At 52.2% G+C, this 15,010-nt stretch overlaps 5 protein-coding genes across 5 annotated transcripts; 2 read left to right on the top strand and 3 right to left on the bottom strand.

The window, feature by feature from the left end:
- Positions 1-127: 127 nt before the first annotated feature.
- PHYSODRAFT_551235 (hypothetical protein) lies at positions 128-1,921 on the top strand (the record flags this gene model as incomplete). Its single annotated transcript, XM_009540376.1, has 8 exons — positions 128-221; positions 293-378; positions 453-890; positions 955-1,034; positions 1,115-1,163; positions 1,233-1,390; positions 1,459-1,543; positions 1,617-1,921. 8 exons carry the CDS (start codon positions 128-130, stop codon positions 1,875-1,877), a joined length of 1,251 nt encoding a protein of 416 aa, XP_009538671.1. The 3' UTR covers positions 1,878-1,921.
- Positions 1,922-2,097: 176 nt separating this feature from the next.
- On the bottom strand, positions 2,098-3,241 carry PHYSODRAFT_566314 (hypothetical protein; the record flags this gene model as incomplete). Its single annotated transcript, XM_009540375.1, has 4 exons — positions 3,036-3,241; positions 2,806-2,927; positions 2,518-2,692; positions 2,098-2,445 (listed from the first exon to the last, which is right to left on the bottom strand). Exons 1-4 carry the CDS (start codon positions 3,132-3,134, stop codon positions 2,098-2,100), a joined length of 744 nt encoding a protein of 247 aa, XP_009538670.1. The 5' UTR covers positions 3,135-3,241.
- Positions 3,242-3,476: 235 nt separating this feature from the next.
- On the top strand, positions 3,477-10,307 carry PHYSODRAFT_465851 (hypothetical protein; the record flags this gene model as incomplete). The annotated part of the gene is made up of 6 exons (XM_009540374.1): positions 3,477-3,571; positions 3,650-3,732; positions 3,823-5,071; positions 5,144-7,439; positions 7,533-9,326; positions 9,468-10,307. Coding segments are annotated over 6 exons (6,357 nt in total), but the record flags the coding sequence as incomplete, so codon positions are not given.
- Positions 10,308-10,939: 632 nt separating this feature from the next.
- Positions 10,940-13,018, bottom strand: PHYSODRAFT_532802 (hypothetical protein; the record flags this gene model as incomplete). The annotated part of the gene is made up of 6 exons (XM_009540373.1): positions 10,940-11,236; positions 11,308-11,391; positions 11,470-11,595; positions 11,678-11,761; positions 11,842-12,282; positions 12,365-13,018. The coding sequence occupies 6 exons, from the start codon at positions 13,016-13,018 to the stop codon at positions 10,940-10,942; spliced, it is 1,686 nt and encodes a 561-aa protein (XP_009538668.1).
- A 621-nt stretch (positions 13,019-13,639) lies between these two features.
- Positions 13,640-14,164, bottom strand: PHYSODRAFT_451505 (hypothetical protein; the record flags this gene model as incomplete). Its single annotated transcript, XM_009540372.1, has 1 exon — positions 13,640-14,164. A coding segment is annotated over one exon (525 nt), but the record flags the coding sequence as incomplete, so codon positions are not given.
- Between the last annotated feature and the right edge of the window lie 846 nt (positions 14,165-15,010).

Here is a 15,010-nt window from a genome sequence, read left to right as displayed (position 1 = left end):
ATAAAGTGGCAGATGGCGATTGGCCCATTATGGCGGCAGTTTCGGCGAATCAGACGCAACCTGCTGCTGCGGAGCCAAGCCCAACCAATTTGACAAGCTACCGCCAAGAGCCATGGCCGACACGCACATGACGGACGCCAACGCGCCCGAGGAGACGGAGATCGAGGTCATCACGGCCGAGGAGACCACGCAGGAGTTCGACATCGGCGAGGCCCCGCAAGGTGCGCGCTGCTCGTGGCTGTAGCAGTCTCAGAACCTTCCTCTGAGTTGACATCCACTAACTGTAACGCAGACGACGATGAGGACGCCATGGAGGACGTGGACGACGACGGCAAGATCTCGGCGGAGGACGCCGACGTGCGCGACGACGCCGAGATGGTGAGGGCATTTTCAGGTTGTAGTCGTGGGTAGGTGGGTGGACGCTTACGAGATGGCTACACTTGTTTCATTAGGTTTTCAACAAGCACTCGGGCCCCGTGTACTCAGTCAAGGTGAACCCGGTGGACCCGCGTATCGTCATCACTGGCGGAGGCGACGATGTTGCGGTCATCTGGAACCGTGAGGACGGCAACGTGCTGTACACGCTGTCGGGCCACCAGGACTCCGTCGTGAGCGTGGACTTCAGCTTTGACGGCAAGTACGCGGCCACTGGCGGCTACGACGGTGTTGTTAAGATCTGGGACGTCGCTACCGGCAACTTGGTGCAGAACCTGGAGGGACCCTCGCAGGAGGTCGAGTGGGTCTGCTGGCACAAGAAGGGCAACGTGGTGCTGGCGGGGTCTGGCGACGGCACGGTGTGGATGTGGCTGGCCACGACGGGCGAGTGCATGCACGTGTTTGCCGGACACGAGGACGGCGTTACGTGCGGATCGTTCACGGGCTCTGGAAAGGTTCGTAAATACTGGTCGTGCTGGTAGTTTGTTGGTGATATCTTACTTTTTTGGTGTGGTGCAGATGATCGTGACTGGCAGCACTGATGCGACTGTGCGTGTGTGGAACCCCAAGACGGGCGAGTGTAACCACGTCTTCCGAGGGTACGCTGCTGTGCTGTATTGTGTCGTTTTTTGAAAATGGAACTAGTGTCTGACTAACTCCTTACTTTTAAAATGAATAGCCACGGCTTCCACGAGGGTCATGTGACGTTTGTCGCCAGCCACCCCAGTGTACGTACTCGACTTGCAACATCTTTGGGCGTTATAAACTGGAGATACTGACTGCGTTGACTTGTTTAGCAACCCCTGGTGCTGTCGGGATCGCAAGATGGCACTGCCCGCCTCATCCAAATTCAGACGAAGCGTGTGCTCGCTACGCTCTCTCACGATGGCGTTGACGCTAGCATCGCTGGAACTGTCAACGACACCTCGACTTCAACGGAGAACTCGGTGGAGTGGTGCGTTCAAGCTTGAGACTTTGACACTTCGGCTCCGTTCGCTGATTAATGTTGTTTTCATTGCACAGCGGTGGATTCTGCAACACGATGAACTGGGCTGCCACTGGCTGCCTCGGTGGATACTTGCGCATCTGGGACTTGGCGACGAATCAGGTAAATTCAGTGTCTGCACTCAATCCCATCTCTATTGTATCAGGGCTGACAGCTTGCTTTCAACTTGATACAGTGCCGCCACGTTTGCCGCCACCCTGCGGGTGTGATCAAGCTCCTGTGGCACCACACGCTGCCGATTGTATACTCGTCCACTGTGGAGGGTCTGCTCTACGTCTGGGATGCCCGGACAGGACAGCTCATGAAGACGCTGGCTGGACACACTGACATGGTGCTGGATATGACCTTTATCCCCGCCTTCGAGGGCAACCCTGTCGCTGGGCTTCTTACGGCGAGTGACGACGAGTCTGTGCGACTCTTTCGCGTGGACAACTAGGCGAAGGTGTTAAACAGGAATTCAACACGCTCTCATTGACTTGCAACAATTGTTAACATGCACGGTGTCAACCGAAGAAATTCTCCACTTCAAACCGCATACGAGTCGTATGTATGATACGACGCAGTTTTTAAGACGTAAAAATGCTCAAAATGCTGTGTATGAATTGCATATACTGCAGATCTCTACTACGCGAATGTGAAACTAACCGTGCGCTCGATTACATCGGCGTTGAGTTACGCCTCATACAATCTGTAACAGCGATACAAGCAGAACACATTAGCGCCATAAAGCCGAAAAGGCGGATTTGATAACGTAACACGTACACTTCGTTCTGGAAACTGGAGCCACTGGCCGCAGCGTCGGCGTGCGACTGGTACTTGAGCGTTTCGTTCTTGCCAAGGTCGACGAGCGCCTGACGGAAGCCCCGTCCGATAGCCTTCTGGCGGTCCTCAGCGTTAGCTGTTGCGCTCCAGATGGCGATACGGTCCTGCGCCTTGCGCACACTAACTACAGCGCCGCAGACGTCGTCCTCGTCCTGCAGCGTCTCGCCGATCAGCGAAAGCATCTGCAAAGATCAAAACCACATTAGATCCTGCACTCTTAAGTCTATTGCCGGCATCGCCGCAACGCAACGTACCACGTAGAGCCAGCACTCATCTAGTCGCGCTTTCCGCGAGCGAGGGTTGGTGAAAATCCACTTGCCTCCCTTGGCGTTGATGGGGTCCTCCCACATGGGCCGGATGCCCTCCTTAAACAAGTGGTAGTTGCTGCCGATCGAGAGCTTCGTGGGGGCCAGGATGTTGTTGTACAGGCTGCAAAAGTCCACCACCACGATCCACACTGGAGTCAACGTCCGCCACACAAATCCATGCTCTTCCCGCACAACTCCCCAATCCTCCACCAAACAAACTGCCGCACAACGTACCACCAAAAGTCCTCCACCGTGTTGAAGGTGTAGACGTTCTTGAGGTTCTCCTCCCAGGACTCGTTCGAGTTGCGCTTCTTCGGGTTGTCGTACCACAGCACCCATCGGTTCTGCAGCGGGTGCTGCTCATCATCCACGGACAAAGCGATGAAACACACACGCAAATAGGCGCATCAGCCACACTGCACCCTCCCTCCTCCTCTCTGTATCTGTGCCGAAAGCTTAATCACCTTGGTAGCGACGTCGTCCACGGTGGCGGGGACGGCGACCGACATGTCCTTCTGCTCCTCCACGGGCTGCGCCTCCTTTACGTTCTTCTGCTCGCTCATGCTGCTGCTACTGTGTGCTATGCTGTGAGCTGTGTGTGTAGACTGGTCTGCTGCTGCTGGCGTCGAGGAGCTCCTGAGCTGTCGTCGACGTTCGTTCTCTGGTGGCGATTGATGGGCTCTCCCTCGGCGGTTGGTTGGCTCAAAAAGGTTGGCCTTAATTGGCTAAAAAAATGGCACTAAGTCGAATAGTGACATCCAGCCCTAGCCCCCGACCCAACCGCTCTCACTTGGTTTTTGTATGCCCGGAAGTTTCCTTTTTTGACTTCAACGTGCACCCTCACCAACACTCTGCATCGCGGCGCCTTTGGTCCAGGCGTCGCTGTTACGCGCGAGTCTGCCGCCATGCCGAGCGAGTATGAGGACAAGTACCTGCTGCTGCGCGATGAGAACACGGCGCTCAAGAAGAAGAAGAATGAGCAGGAGGCCACCATCAAGCGGTGCGCCACTAATAAAACTACGCTGCGACTTGTGGCAGGATCCACGTTAATTTTTATTTTGTTTACGTTCTATCTCAGCATGTACACGAAGCTGGCGATGATCGAAGAGAAGCTCAGCAGGAAGCGGCAAAGTGAAGGGAAGAACAACCAGGACGACCCAGGTACAGCACAGGTTCAGGGGCACACAAGCCTGATCATGTATCTTAACCGGTTTCTTTGAATGGGATTGTATACTTCTTTTGCTGCTGCAGAGACTGGAGGCAATAAAGCTGCAGTTATCCCTGTGAGGCGAGATCTGGACACGGAGAAGTTCATTGCTGCTTTGAAGAATGAGAACGCAACGCTGCGGAAGAAGAACCAGTCGCTGATGGAGAAGAACCGCTGGTTGGAAGAACAGTGTCGACAGTCCAGCGCCTTGAAGCGACTCGGCAGCGTTGCGGCTCCAGCTTCACGAGGGCCAGTGCAAAAGCGCCCTCCTATTGCTCGGAACCCACCTAGTAGCAGTGCTGGCTTTGCAGGGAATACGCTGGAGAAACAGGCTGAAAATGCGCGCAAGTTGCACAGAGAAACCTTTTCGGGAGACCTGGAGGTGGCACTGAAGAAGCGATTGGTGATAGCCGAGAAGCAGTTGATGAAGCTACAAGCAGAGAACGAGCAGCTCCGATCTAACACCAGTCGACTGCAATTGAAGCCAAGACGCGACAACAATGAGGACTCTGGGCCGAGCGATGGCGAAGATGATAACATGGAAGCTAACAAAGAGTCGAATAACTTAGAGCTGGAGCAGATGAAGCGCGAGCTACGCGACCGCCAAGCGCAACTAGCGATTTTGAATGCCCGCTACGAAAACTTGGAGTCCAATGCACTGGCAGAGCGTGAAATTCAGGAGAAAACGCTCGGACAAATGGAGCAAATGAACCGTCAGGTGCATAAGCTCCGGACCCAGTTGCAGGACGCAGTGATGGAAAAGGAAGAGTTGGAGATTCGCATCATGAAAGCTGGCGATCAGGAGAAGGACATTGCACTGCTACGTGAGCAAAACCGCCGTCTGGAGGAGCGAATGACGTCACTGTGCGAAAGCCCATTCATCAATGACGCCTTCCAGCGTAAGGAGCGTATTGACAAGCTTTTCGATTTGGAGAAGCTAACGCAAGAGCAAAAGGCGACAATAACGCACATGACTGACGAAAACCAGAAGCTTCAAGGTGTCATTCGTGAGCTCCAGAGCAGCATCAAGCAGTTGAAGCAGGCAAAAGATCGGGTTGAGCAGGATTTAGCACAAATGGCGCACCATTTGATGGAGGAACGAAATGCACGAAGCCTTGAAGCCATGAAATCGACTGCTAGCAATGTGCCAATACCGAGACCAGAGCCTTTGGTTATTGTTCGCCAGCGTACACCTGAGTCACAGCCCCAACCTCCCGAAAAGCGAGACGCTTGCTCTTCACCTGTGAATAACAATGCATCGCCAGGAAAAAAGCCAGCCCCCTCGCTGACGGTGTAAGTATTCTACTAGTCGCTCAAGTTTGTGAGTTTGGTACTGATGTTTTAGTGTGATATTGCTTTCTGTAGTGGTGGAGGCGTGGTAACTCGCAAATACGGAGATCTTCCTTCAGCTGCAAGTTTTCTCGATGCGGATGATGACATCAGTGTAAAGCATTTGCGAAATCGTGTACACGTTCTTCAAATCGCACATTTGAAGTCAATGCAGGAGCTGGAACGCTGTGAGAAAATGTTACAAGCCCAAACGAATATCAACCGCGAGCTTGCCTTGGAGATCGAAGAACTGACAACGTCAAAGATTTCAAGCTCGAACCAGCTACAGCGTCGAATGAAAGAGCTTGAGCTGCTGTGTGAAGAGCGCCAGCAACGAATTCACGCCCTTCAAGCTGAAATTAAGCAGTTAAAATACGCCCGAGAGAAAATGCTGCTCAAGGCTCGAGAAGCTGAAGAAACATGCTCCGACGATTCAGCAAGTGACGACGAAGGGAGTGAAGTGGCGTCTTTATCCGAGTCGTTGATCTTAGCCTCAAGGGATTTGGCTCCTGGTGAGCAGCTTCTCGAGGTGGGGATTGTAAGCGGAAACTTTGACAACAGTGTGGTCGGGATAAACTCGTCGACCTTTGTAATATGCGACTTCTACGACTTTGAATCGCAGTCTACACCGCTTCTAATGGGGAACCGCCCAGAGTATAATTTATCGGCTACATTCAAGGTGACGGTGGATGGCTTTTTCTTACGCTATTTGGCCTCGGAGTCCGTTGTTCTGGAGGTACATCAAGCTATTCGAGGGGATTTTAAGCTGATAGGCAAGGCCTCTGTCCGTCTTTCCAAGTTGCTGCAATCGAAGGGGGTTGTGAAAGTACCTTTACTTGCTGTCAAGGCAATATGTTGCAACAATGATGGTGGAGCTCCCGTTTTGGGAACGTTGAACGTGGTTCTAAGACTGTCTACTCCAGTCTCAGAAATCTGGCAGGTGCATCTCCGCTCTTATCCGCAGGATATTTTATTGCTTTCATCCGCAAGCAAGCACAGAGAACCAGATACCCCTACAGATGTACTAGGTGGACAAGACCTCAACGCAGATTCCAGCCATTCCATGAACGAGCTGCAAATCACGGTATTTGCATGCCGAAAGCTGCGTTCTTACGGTAAACGGTCGAGCGGATCGGTGTCGCGAGTCCCGTCATCTTACGTGCATTATCAGCTACTCGGTTTTCCGGACGTGTTCACGAACATTGTTCCGGAATCAGCAAACCCTGAGTATGACTTGAGCTACAGTCGACAAGCTTTCACGTTAGAAGTCGACGCAACTCTCCTTCGTTTTTTCTCGAAGTTCCGATTCTGGATAACGGTGTTTGACGACCAAGTGGATCTCGATGACAATGCACAAGAAGACGGGGTTGTGGGGAAGTGTGGACTTATGCTCACAGATCTCGTCAATGGTGAGAATATCCGAGGTTGGTTCCCCTTGAAAGATGGAAACGATCAGCATGCTGGAGATATTTCTGTTTTGATCCAGTGGAAAGATCCTTTCCAGGTGCTGCAGCTTATTTCCTCGCAACGTGCACGGGGAGTTCATGGGCGTCCAATCGACATGCACTCACTTGACTTCGATCAGCAGCATGCGTTACTGGCGATGTTTTCTTCAGATTTAGATGGGCGGATAAATTATCGACAATTTTTACACTACGCGGATCCGTCGGAAGAATTGGAATTGCTAGTAGCAAAGCTCAAAGAGCGTATTGAGTATGCAATTGACGCGGAGTTGGTGACTTCAGCTGACGATGTCTTCACGGTAGCAACGGAGCCGAGACAACGGAAGCGCATGGTTATCTCAATGGATGCTTTCGCCCAAGCAGGTGAAAAGCACGGTATTTTTCTCTCGGATTTCGAACGAGAGCATCTGCTAGCTACGTTTGGGGTCGCTGATAGCTCGCCGGAAAACAGATCGACGGTCCCACCGGCCACCGGCGAAGACAGCAAATCGATCTCGTTGAGGTACTTACTACTGCATATCAATCCTCGATTGGGTTGTGTCGAGCGGTTGCTGTGCCACAAAATTCGGCAAACCGTGCATCGATACGTGCAAGAGCAGAAGAAGCGAAAACCTGCAGATGTTGTTCCAGCTCCAAAGATTTTTGAAAAGTTTGATGATGCGAGATGTGGCCAAATCAGTCGATCCGCGTTTAGAAAATGCATGGCTGCGCTAGGATTCGAGTTCATGAGTGTGGAGTCAGAATACCGTGAACTTGTTCGAAGTCACACGCAGCCTGGGTCCGGCGTCATTGCAAGTGATTCGATCGCGAAGGATGCTACACCTCAATGTCGTGGCAGCATCGATCTGGACGAGGACATACTAGAGGATGTAACTGCAAGAGCTAAGCAACAATTGAAGCAACCGGCGCACCATGACAGTGAGATAGAGAAGAAAACTGGGCGTGCAGTGAAGTGTGCCGAGGCACCAACGCTAGATGTCTCGGAACCTACCGCAAGTACAGTGCCACCTACAACTGAGTTTCAGCGGCGCAAACAAGCTTTCACGGATCGGATGAAGGCGATTGCTTCCGCTAGTAGCAAAAACCTGGTGTACGAGCAGGTGGAGAAAAAGTTGCAGGATCGGAGAGTGCAAGCAAAGGAGAAGGCTGTGAAGGTGTCTCGACAGGAGATACTTGCGCAACAAGTGCGTCAACTTCATGTTCCTCAAAGTATTCACCATGATGCGGCACGGACTTTACAGAAACATTATCGCCAGTACAAAGAGCAGCAGCATCAAATTTGGGAAATTAGCCATGCCAAGACAACGATTTTAGACGCGGATAGCCAACTTCAAGCAATTCTGGCTAAGTGGAGCTTTGCCGACTTAAACGGTCTCGAAGATGCAATCCTGTCAGAAATCGAGCGCGATGCCCCAGAAGCAAAACGTAGCAGACTGCTGTCGAAGAAGCAGCTTGGCTATTTCCTTTCTAAAGCTCCTCGAATTGCTTTACCGCCTGCGTTGCTGTGGAACCTTATGGAGTACTTCTCCGTTAAGGAAGCTGGGATGGTGGCGTATCGAGCCCTTCTCAACTTTGTGTTCTCTACATCCACCGAAGAAAGTGAACGCGGACAGAAACAACGGTTGTCGGTGCTAAAACGACTACTCTTTGACATTGGGTATGCATCCCACACATTTGTTTCAGCTGGAGATATGAAAGGGACGGGTATTATTTCCTTCAAGAAGTTTCGCGAGTGCCTGGCAAGACTTGGTGCCCAGCTCTCTGCGAAGGAGCTACATCTTGTGACTATCATGTTGGATGCAAATGGTTACGACATTCTCTACCATGCACTTTTTCAACTTTTGGCACAGTTGCCTCACTGCCAGCAGTTGACAAAAGCTCTGGAACGGTGCCATCAGTTCGGTATCGCTTTGCTACGAGAGAAAATCTTGACATTTGTCAGCTCGGACGATGGATCTATGACTCAGGAAGAACTAGTTCGTGTTCTAATGATGCTAAGTTCCGATGGGGCCCACTTTGAGCCTGAGGATTCGAGCGTGCTCTTCCGCATGACGGCAGGAAATGCTGATAGTACGAAACGAGTTTCCATTCACGATCTCTGTCTACGGCTTGAGTGGGCGGAGAAGTACAGCAAAAAATCTTGGTCCGACGAGTGGAACCAGTATGATATGCATCAGCTTCAGCGGTTGGCCTGGAATTGCCGAAAGCTTATCTGTGGTAGCTACTCCGATTTGAAAGACGAGTTCGAGAGGTTTGACTGGCAGGCTCGAGGTTTTGTCTCTTTAACGGAGTTTACCTCCATCGTACGCCGGATTGGATTCGTGTTGTTCACTGAAGGTCAACTTAAAGGAATGGCTAAAAGCTTCAGTGTCAAGACGAACGGATCCTTTGGAATCAATTATCGGCAGTTCCTGGATTGGACGACACCACCTCTGCCAGTCGATATGGACGCTGTTGAAGAGAAGCTCCGCAAGTTCGCCCACGACCAAGCTACTAAGCTGCCTAGTAGACAGCTCTCGGAAGTATTCGCGCTGTGGAACAAAATCTTTTCTGCCGAGGCCGAGTCGTCAGCGGATAGAGCAGTGACTCGCTCAAACTTCGTAAACATCTTGCAAACCCGCCTGGGCGTACCGCTGGACGAACACGAGATGCGTACGCTGTTGTACACTTATGACCCGAAGTTAGAAGACCAAATCGACCCGGATACCTTCCTTCGAATGAATTGGCGGGAGGAAGCGCTTGCACGTCGTGAGCGCGTGAAGGTGGACACTGAATCAAAACCAACCGCACCAGAGATTAAAAAGGACGCTGTAGGGAGGGATTCAAGCTCGCGGGTACTCAAAGCAAATACTAAGAACGTTTTGAAAGGCACGCCTGCTACAACATCGCCAAATCAGAAAGCTGCCACCAAACCGACTGCGTCATCAGCACCTGCGATCCAGCCAAGGTTGGGAAGAAGTCCAACCGCCGTCCTGTCAGATTTTCTGGATTGGTGTGAGGACCGTGGCGTGGATTTCCGGGGGGAGCTGGAAGCTAAGGACACCACGTATACGGGTTTCGTGACAGCGATGGAGCTAAAAGACACTCTGCTTCGTCTAGGATTCGCGAATATTGCCTCGCCTTCATCTGCCGAGGTCATGGTTGGTCAGCTTGTCCGTCAATTCCGGAGCCCGGAACGAACAGATGCAGTGCACTACACGACGATGTTGTACGAAGCAACAAAGCCCTTCTCGACTGGTAATGACTCACAATGGTATGAGCAGATAACGGAGCACTTGCGGTCACGCATTCGTGCGAAGGCTAGTCTCGCAGGTAAGATCGATCATGCAGATACAACAATTTATGCCAAGTTGGACTCCGCATTCAGCCACTTTGACCGAGAGAAGAAGGGCTTTTTGACAGCAGCAAACCTCCACACTGGATTACGGGCTCTAAGCTATGATCTAACCGCAGAGCAACTCGACAGCATGATGGCGCAGATCTGCGTCTTTCGGCACAGCGGAGGCGGACTATCACGAACCGAGTTCGATTCATTTGTGCTGGACCCGTACTGCTCTCGTCTGCTACGAAAGCTTTCCGCTCAACTCTACTCTGAAGTGGAGCCCCACAGCCAAGACACGATGCCCCGAGTTGCATATTTGAGCAGGTTGCTGATGGAGTGTGGAGGAGATACCCATCCAAGCAGTCTTCCCAAGGAGACCTTCTGGACCCAGTTGGAGCGAGCACTAGAGCGGCAAGTGTCAGCGTGGGAACGACTGCGTTTTCAGCATCTCTTCGATGTAAAGCGAGACGGACACATCGCCTATAAGCTTTTCCTCAAGGTCATGTCCCAGTGGCGAGCACCACTCACTGTGGCAGGACCTGTCTTGGCAGCAGATAGCAAGGTGGCAGAGCATCGACAAGTAACCATTCCACAACAGGAATCGGCCGTCAAGCCGGAAAAGCACCAGCGCAGACTCGAAGAGACTACTACCAGCAACACTAAGCCGCCATGTTCGTGTGATGCGATTCTTCGATCGTTGTACAACCAGATGTCCTCGATCGATTTTGATTCGCAAGTGGACATTGTGGAGGAATATCTGAGGCTAAAGGATCACATGCACACGGGTAGCATCAAGATGAAGCAGCTGAGGCGAGTGTTCGACCAAATCGGGTTATCTCTGTCTGCCGATGCATTCACAAGCTTGCAAATGTACTTCCCAGGCATCGCCTCATCAGGCGCAGACGAAGAGCAAGACCAGCTCGTAGCCTACGGAAAGCTCATCCTTGCACTTGAGGCGATGCATGAGCAGAACAGTGACAAATGAAAGTAGCCAGCAATTTTGTTCATGAACAAACACGTTGAATATAAACACAAAAACCTTGTAGGCTACGCATCTTCGGAGCCACCTTCCGTACCCTCCAGCTCCTTTTCCATGATCTTGACTCGGTGGAGAACGCGCGCCGCATCCAACCGTCGATTTGAGGCTAGAAGCTGCGAGACCAGCACTCGATCCGCCGAGATGCGGCTGTGCAGTCGCTCGACGTACATTTCCAGCGTCAGTTTGCCAGTCTGCATTTCGATCTCCAGCAGCTGCTTCTTCAGCGTTAGAGAATCATGTCGATCGCTTAATTCGATCGCAGCAGGCCCCGTTAGCGAAGGCAACTTCGCCCCCAACTTCTCAAGCTGCACGAATAAATACAAACACCGTCAAAAACGAGGTAATGCAATCCTCACTGGCCGTAGGGAGTACATACCTCTTCGTTCATCACGTCGTAGCTCACAATCAGATCAACATGATGCGGGTCGTCAAGAGAAGCGGGCGGAGGAGCAACTTGATCCTGCATCGCTGCGCTTTGACCAGAAGTTGGCGCTTTCTCTTTATCGTTTGTGTCGGCTTGGGTTGGCTCCAAAGCTACACTAGGCATAGGCACATGGTTCGAAGACGAAGCTACGGGCTCCACATAGTCTCCAATAACCAGCTCTTCGACGGTCTCAAGGCGAGTCTCCCTTTCTTTTAGTGGACGACGCATTTGAAGCGCGATCTAGCAGCCAGAAACAAACAAATAATATAGGTGTAAGCCATGAACAAGATGCCTGAGGATATGACTGGTAGATACTACTCACCTCGATGTCTCCACCGCACGGTTTTCTATTTGATCCAAGAAACGGGATATGGGTATTAATTTCGCACGAAGTGAGCAGAGGTGTCTAAGGTGAAGCACAACGAGCAGAAATGATGTGAGTACTGTACACATAATTCACCAGCGTTAGCAGCAGCAAAAACGTACCAATTCTTGATACGCTCGCGCTACAAGCTCGGGGTTGCGGAACAGCGTTCCAGGTTTCCAGACTTCAAAAATGGCCTTCTTGATCTCAAACAGACGCATAGTCCCTCTTGATCGTGCCAGTCTGAAGCTAAAGCTCTGCTCACTCGAGGGCACCTCAGTGAGATAGGGGGGCTTTGCATTAATCTCAAACTCGGCGGTTTGGCCTTCGTGGGGTGTTGCGGACGGGAAGTTGAGACAAAACTTGACAAACACAGGTTTGCCCGCCACCTGTCGTAGCTCATTCACGCTCTTCACGGACACCTTGATCTGGTCGTCTGGAACAAATGCCAGTTCAAATTCTACTTGACGAGAAGTCTTGACGATTTCGTAGCTCGGGGCGAGCTGCAGCGGGTTCTGCCGCATTTGTCGAAGCTTGTCCAGTTCTGCTCCATACCGTTTTCGCTACTCACAATGCATCAAGTGGCAACCAGATTAATCTCAATTGCAACAGCCTTCGAAACAATGGAGCAATTCACAAACGTACCTTGCTCAGCCACTCGGATGCTTTTTCGCGACTCACCGACAGATTTTCCTTCGCCAGCGTTGCTGCACGGTTACCAAATTCGACCAGCAGTTGCTCAATCTTCTGGAAATTTGCTGCATTGACCGATTCCTGGGCTGGTACCAAAAGAGCTGCAGGGACCCCAGAAACCTGATGCTTGCGATCGATGAGAGTTTGAATCTGCTTCGCTCGTCTCATAGACTCAAGAGCACCTTGAATGTCACCTTTCCTTTTCAATACCACCGCTGTCTGTCTAGCCTTTTGGAGCTGTGAATTGAGATCAGCAATCCGCTCATCCTTCGCATTTGTATCCTTCGACTGCGCTTCACTTGCTTCTGCATCTGGCGAAGTCGAGGGCATAGAGTGTAGCGATCCACTTGACATAACCGAGGTGAGGTGGTTTGTTTCTTCTTCCGAGTCGGATTCATCATCAAATGCGTCAATCAGGTAGTCTTCATCAATAGATGGGGCAGTTTTCAACGATCTAGAGCTTGGTAGAGTTGCTTTCGGCGGATCAGCGGCCATTGCAGGTGCAATATGCGATAATGTATGAACTTGTATCGGTGCAGACTCAGTCGACGAAATGCCCTCTGCACCAAACTTCAGCAACTCCGCCGCAAACTCTGGGTCATCCATGTCTTCAGCAGTGATTTCCACGCCCGAGAGGCTATCGTTGTCGCTATCAGGGTGGACGTCGTCGACACTTGCGGCACCTGAGTTCAATTGCACCACAGCAGAAGCCCTGACTGTAGAGGGATGATGGATAAACTCTGAGATGTCTGGCGTGATTGGCTTCTGAACGGCAGGCGCCTGCGTAGTTGCAGCTGGTAAAGAGCGCAACTCGTCTCGCTCAGCCTCAAGCTCCTTCATTTTCCGCATGCAGGCGAGTGCATCGGCGATCTGATTCTGCCGCTTCAACTGCAACGCTTGCACTTTGCACTCGTGTATCTGTGTCTCCAAAGCAGCCAACTGCTGCATGACGTCATGATATCGGTCAGCTTCTGTCTCACTTGAACTCTGGGCGATATCCTCCGTTAAACCCATTTTCGCCAATTGGGCAAGAAACTCCGGGTCCTGCATATCCTCCTCCGTCACTTCAACATCGTGCTCTCCATCATCCAGCAACGTCTCCATCGGTGGTCGCACATGCTGCTCCACATTCGCTTGCCTGCTCACCGCCACCACAGTACTAGAAAATGACTGCACATTCCCAGCACTCCCTGGCGCAGAATAGCGCTCCTGGAGCTGTTTGGCCTCTCGGAACTTGGCCAGCGCCTCCTGAATCTTCCCCTCCCTCTTCAACGCCAGCGCCTCCATCTTCAAGGCGTGGACCTCCGCAGCTCTGTCCGGTGATAGCTCCACTTCTGAACCTCTAGGCAGTTGAATTGGCTGTTCCCCGCTCATCTCTGCAGTCTCCCGACTGTGGTTCTCCCTCGCTGTCCTGTGGACTTCGTCCAGCACCCCACGCAGCTCGCTCTTGGCCTCCTGATGTTTGTCACCCTCCTCGTCATCGACGTCATCCAGGTTCAGTCCGTCCAGCTGCAGGTCTCTCAGGATCTTGGCCTCCTCGTCCTCCTCGTCGTCTCCAGCGCCGAATAGCAGTCGCTCCTCCTCCGTCGGACTCGAGCCGCCAGCGACGCCCGTAGCGCCCAGCAGCGCCTGGAATTCCGCCTGCACGTCCGCGTCGCTCACGGGGGTGATGCCGAACTGCTTCTGCAGCTTCACCAGGTCGTCCGTCTCCTCCACCGCCTCCTCCTTCGCGCGACTGCGGCGCCAGAACATCGCTTGATGCTCCTGTGTCAGATTCAGAACTGGTACAGATTTTCCAGCAATACTCGTTTGAGTGACATACTGACATAGTGACATACTCGCAAAATTTAGCTTCAACTTCAACGTTGTCCATTGCATCAGTCTACCGTACCAGCTCAGCTATCCCAAGCACGCGACGCCTTTCGCTGCTTCCAGCCGCCACCGCCGCTAGCTGCAGCACGTTCCGTCCGCTCCAACGCGTCCAACGTGTCATCTAAGCTACGCTTCCTCCGGCCGCTACGCAGCGACTCGACAACTGCCGATGCTTCATCCTCGTCAGAATCTTCCTCATCGGAGCTTACGTCCCCATTGACAGCGACGAACCCGACAGCTGCTAGAGCGCGTTTGCTTCCACCCCGAACGACTACAGACTTGGTTTCTTCAGGGGCATAGGAGCCACTCTGGCCGTAGATCAGGTTGTTGCGGCGCATGTCTCCCGCTCGCATCTTCCTCTCGCTGAACGAATCCCGTGTTTTGATCACCTTGATGGACTGCCGACAGAATCCTTCGGTTCGCTTGTCGATCACCGGCTTCTCCTCGAAGCGGAACGCGTTGAGTCGCGGGTTGCACACGTCACACGTTGCGTTGCACTCCGTCACCGCTATTTTCTGGCCAAAGTACCTCAGCAATGCTTGGCGCCGGCACTCCTTCTTAGTAGCAAACGTCTTGACATGCTCCAGGAGCTTCAAGACGTGTGCAATGGTCTCTGGTTTCTTCGACTTGGACTTCTTTCGCCTATCAGGATTGGCTGCTGTCCCGACCTCACCAGAGTCGATTGATTCTTTTTCCAATAGAAAACGAAACAGGTCGTGGTCACGG

This window comes from Phytophthora sojae (genome assembly GCF_000149755.1).
Source record: "Phytophthora sojae unplaced genomic scaffold PHYSOscaffold_15, whole genome shotgun sequence".
NCBI classification, from domain to species: Eukaryota; Oomycota; class Peronosporomycetes; order Peronosporales; family Peronosporaceae; genus Phytophthora; species Phytophthora sojae.
This window is presented reverse-complemented; position numbering and strand designations above follow the sequence as displayed.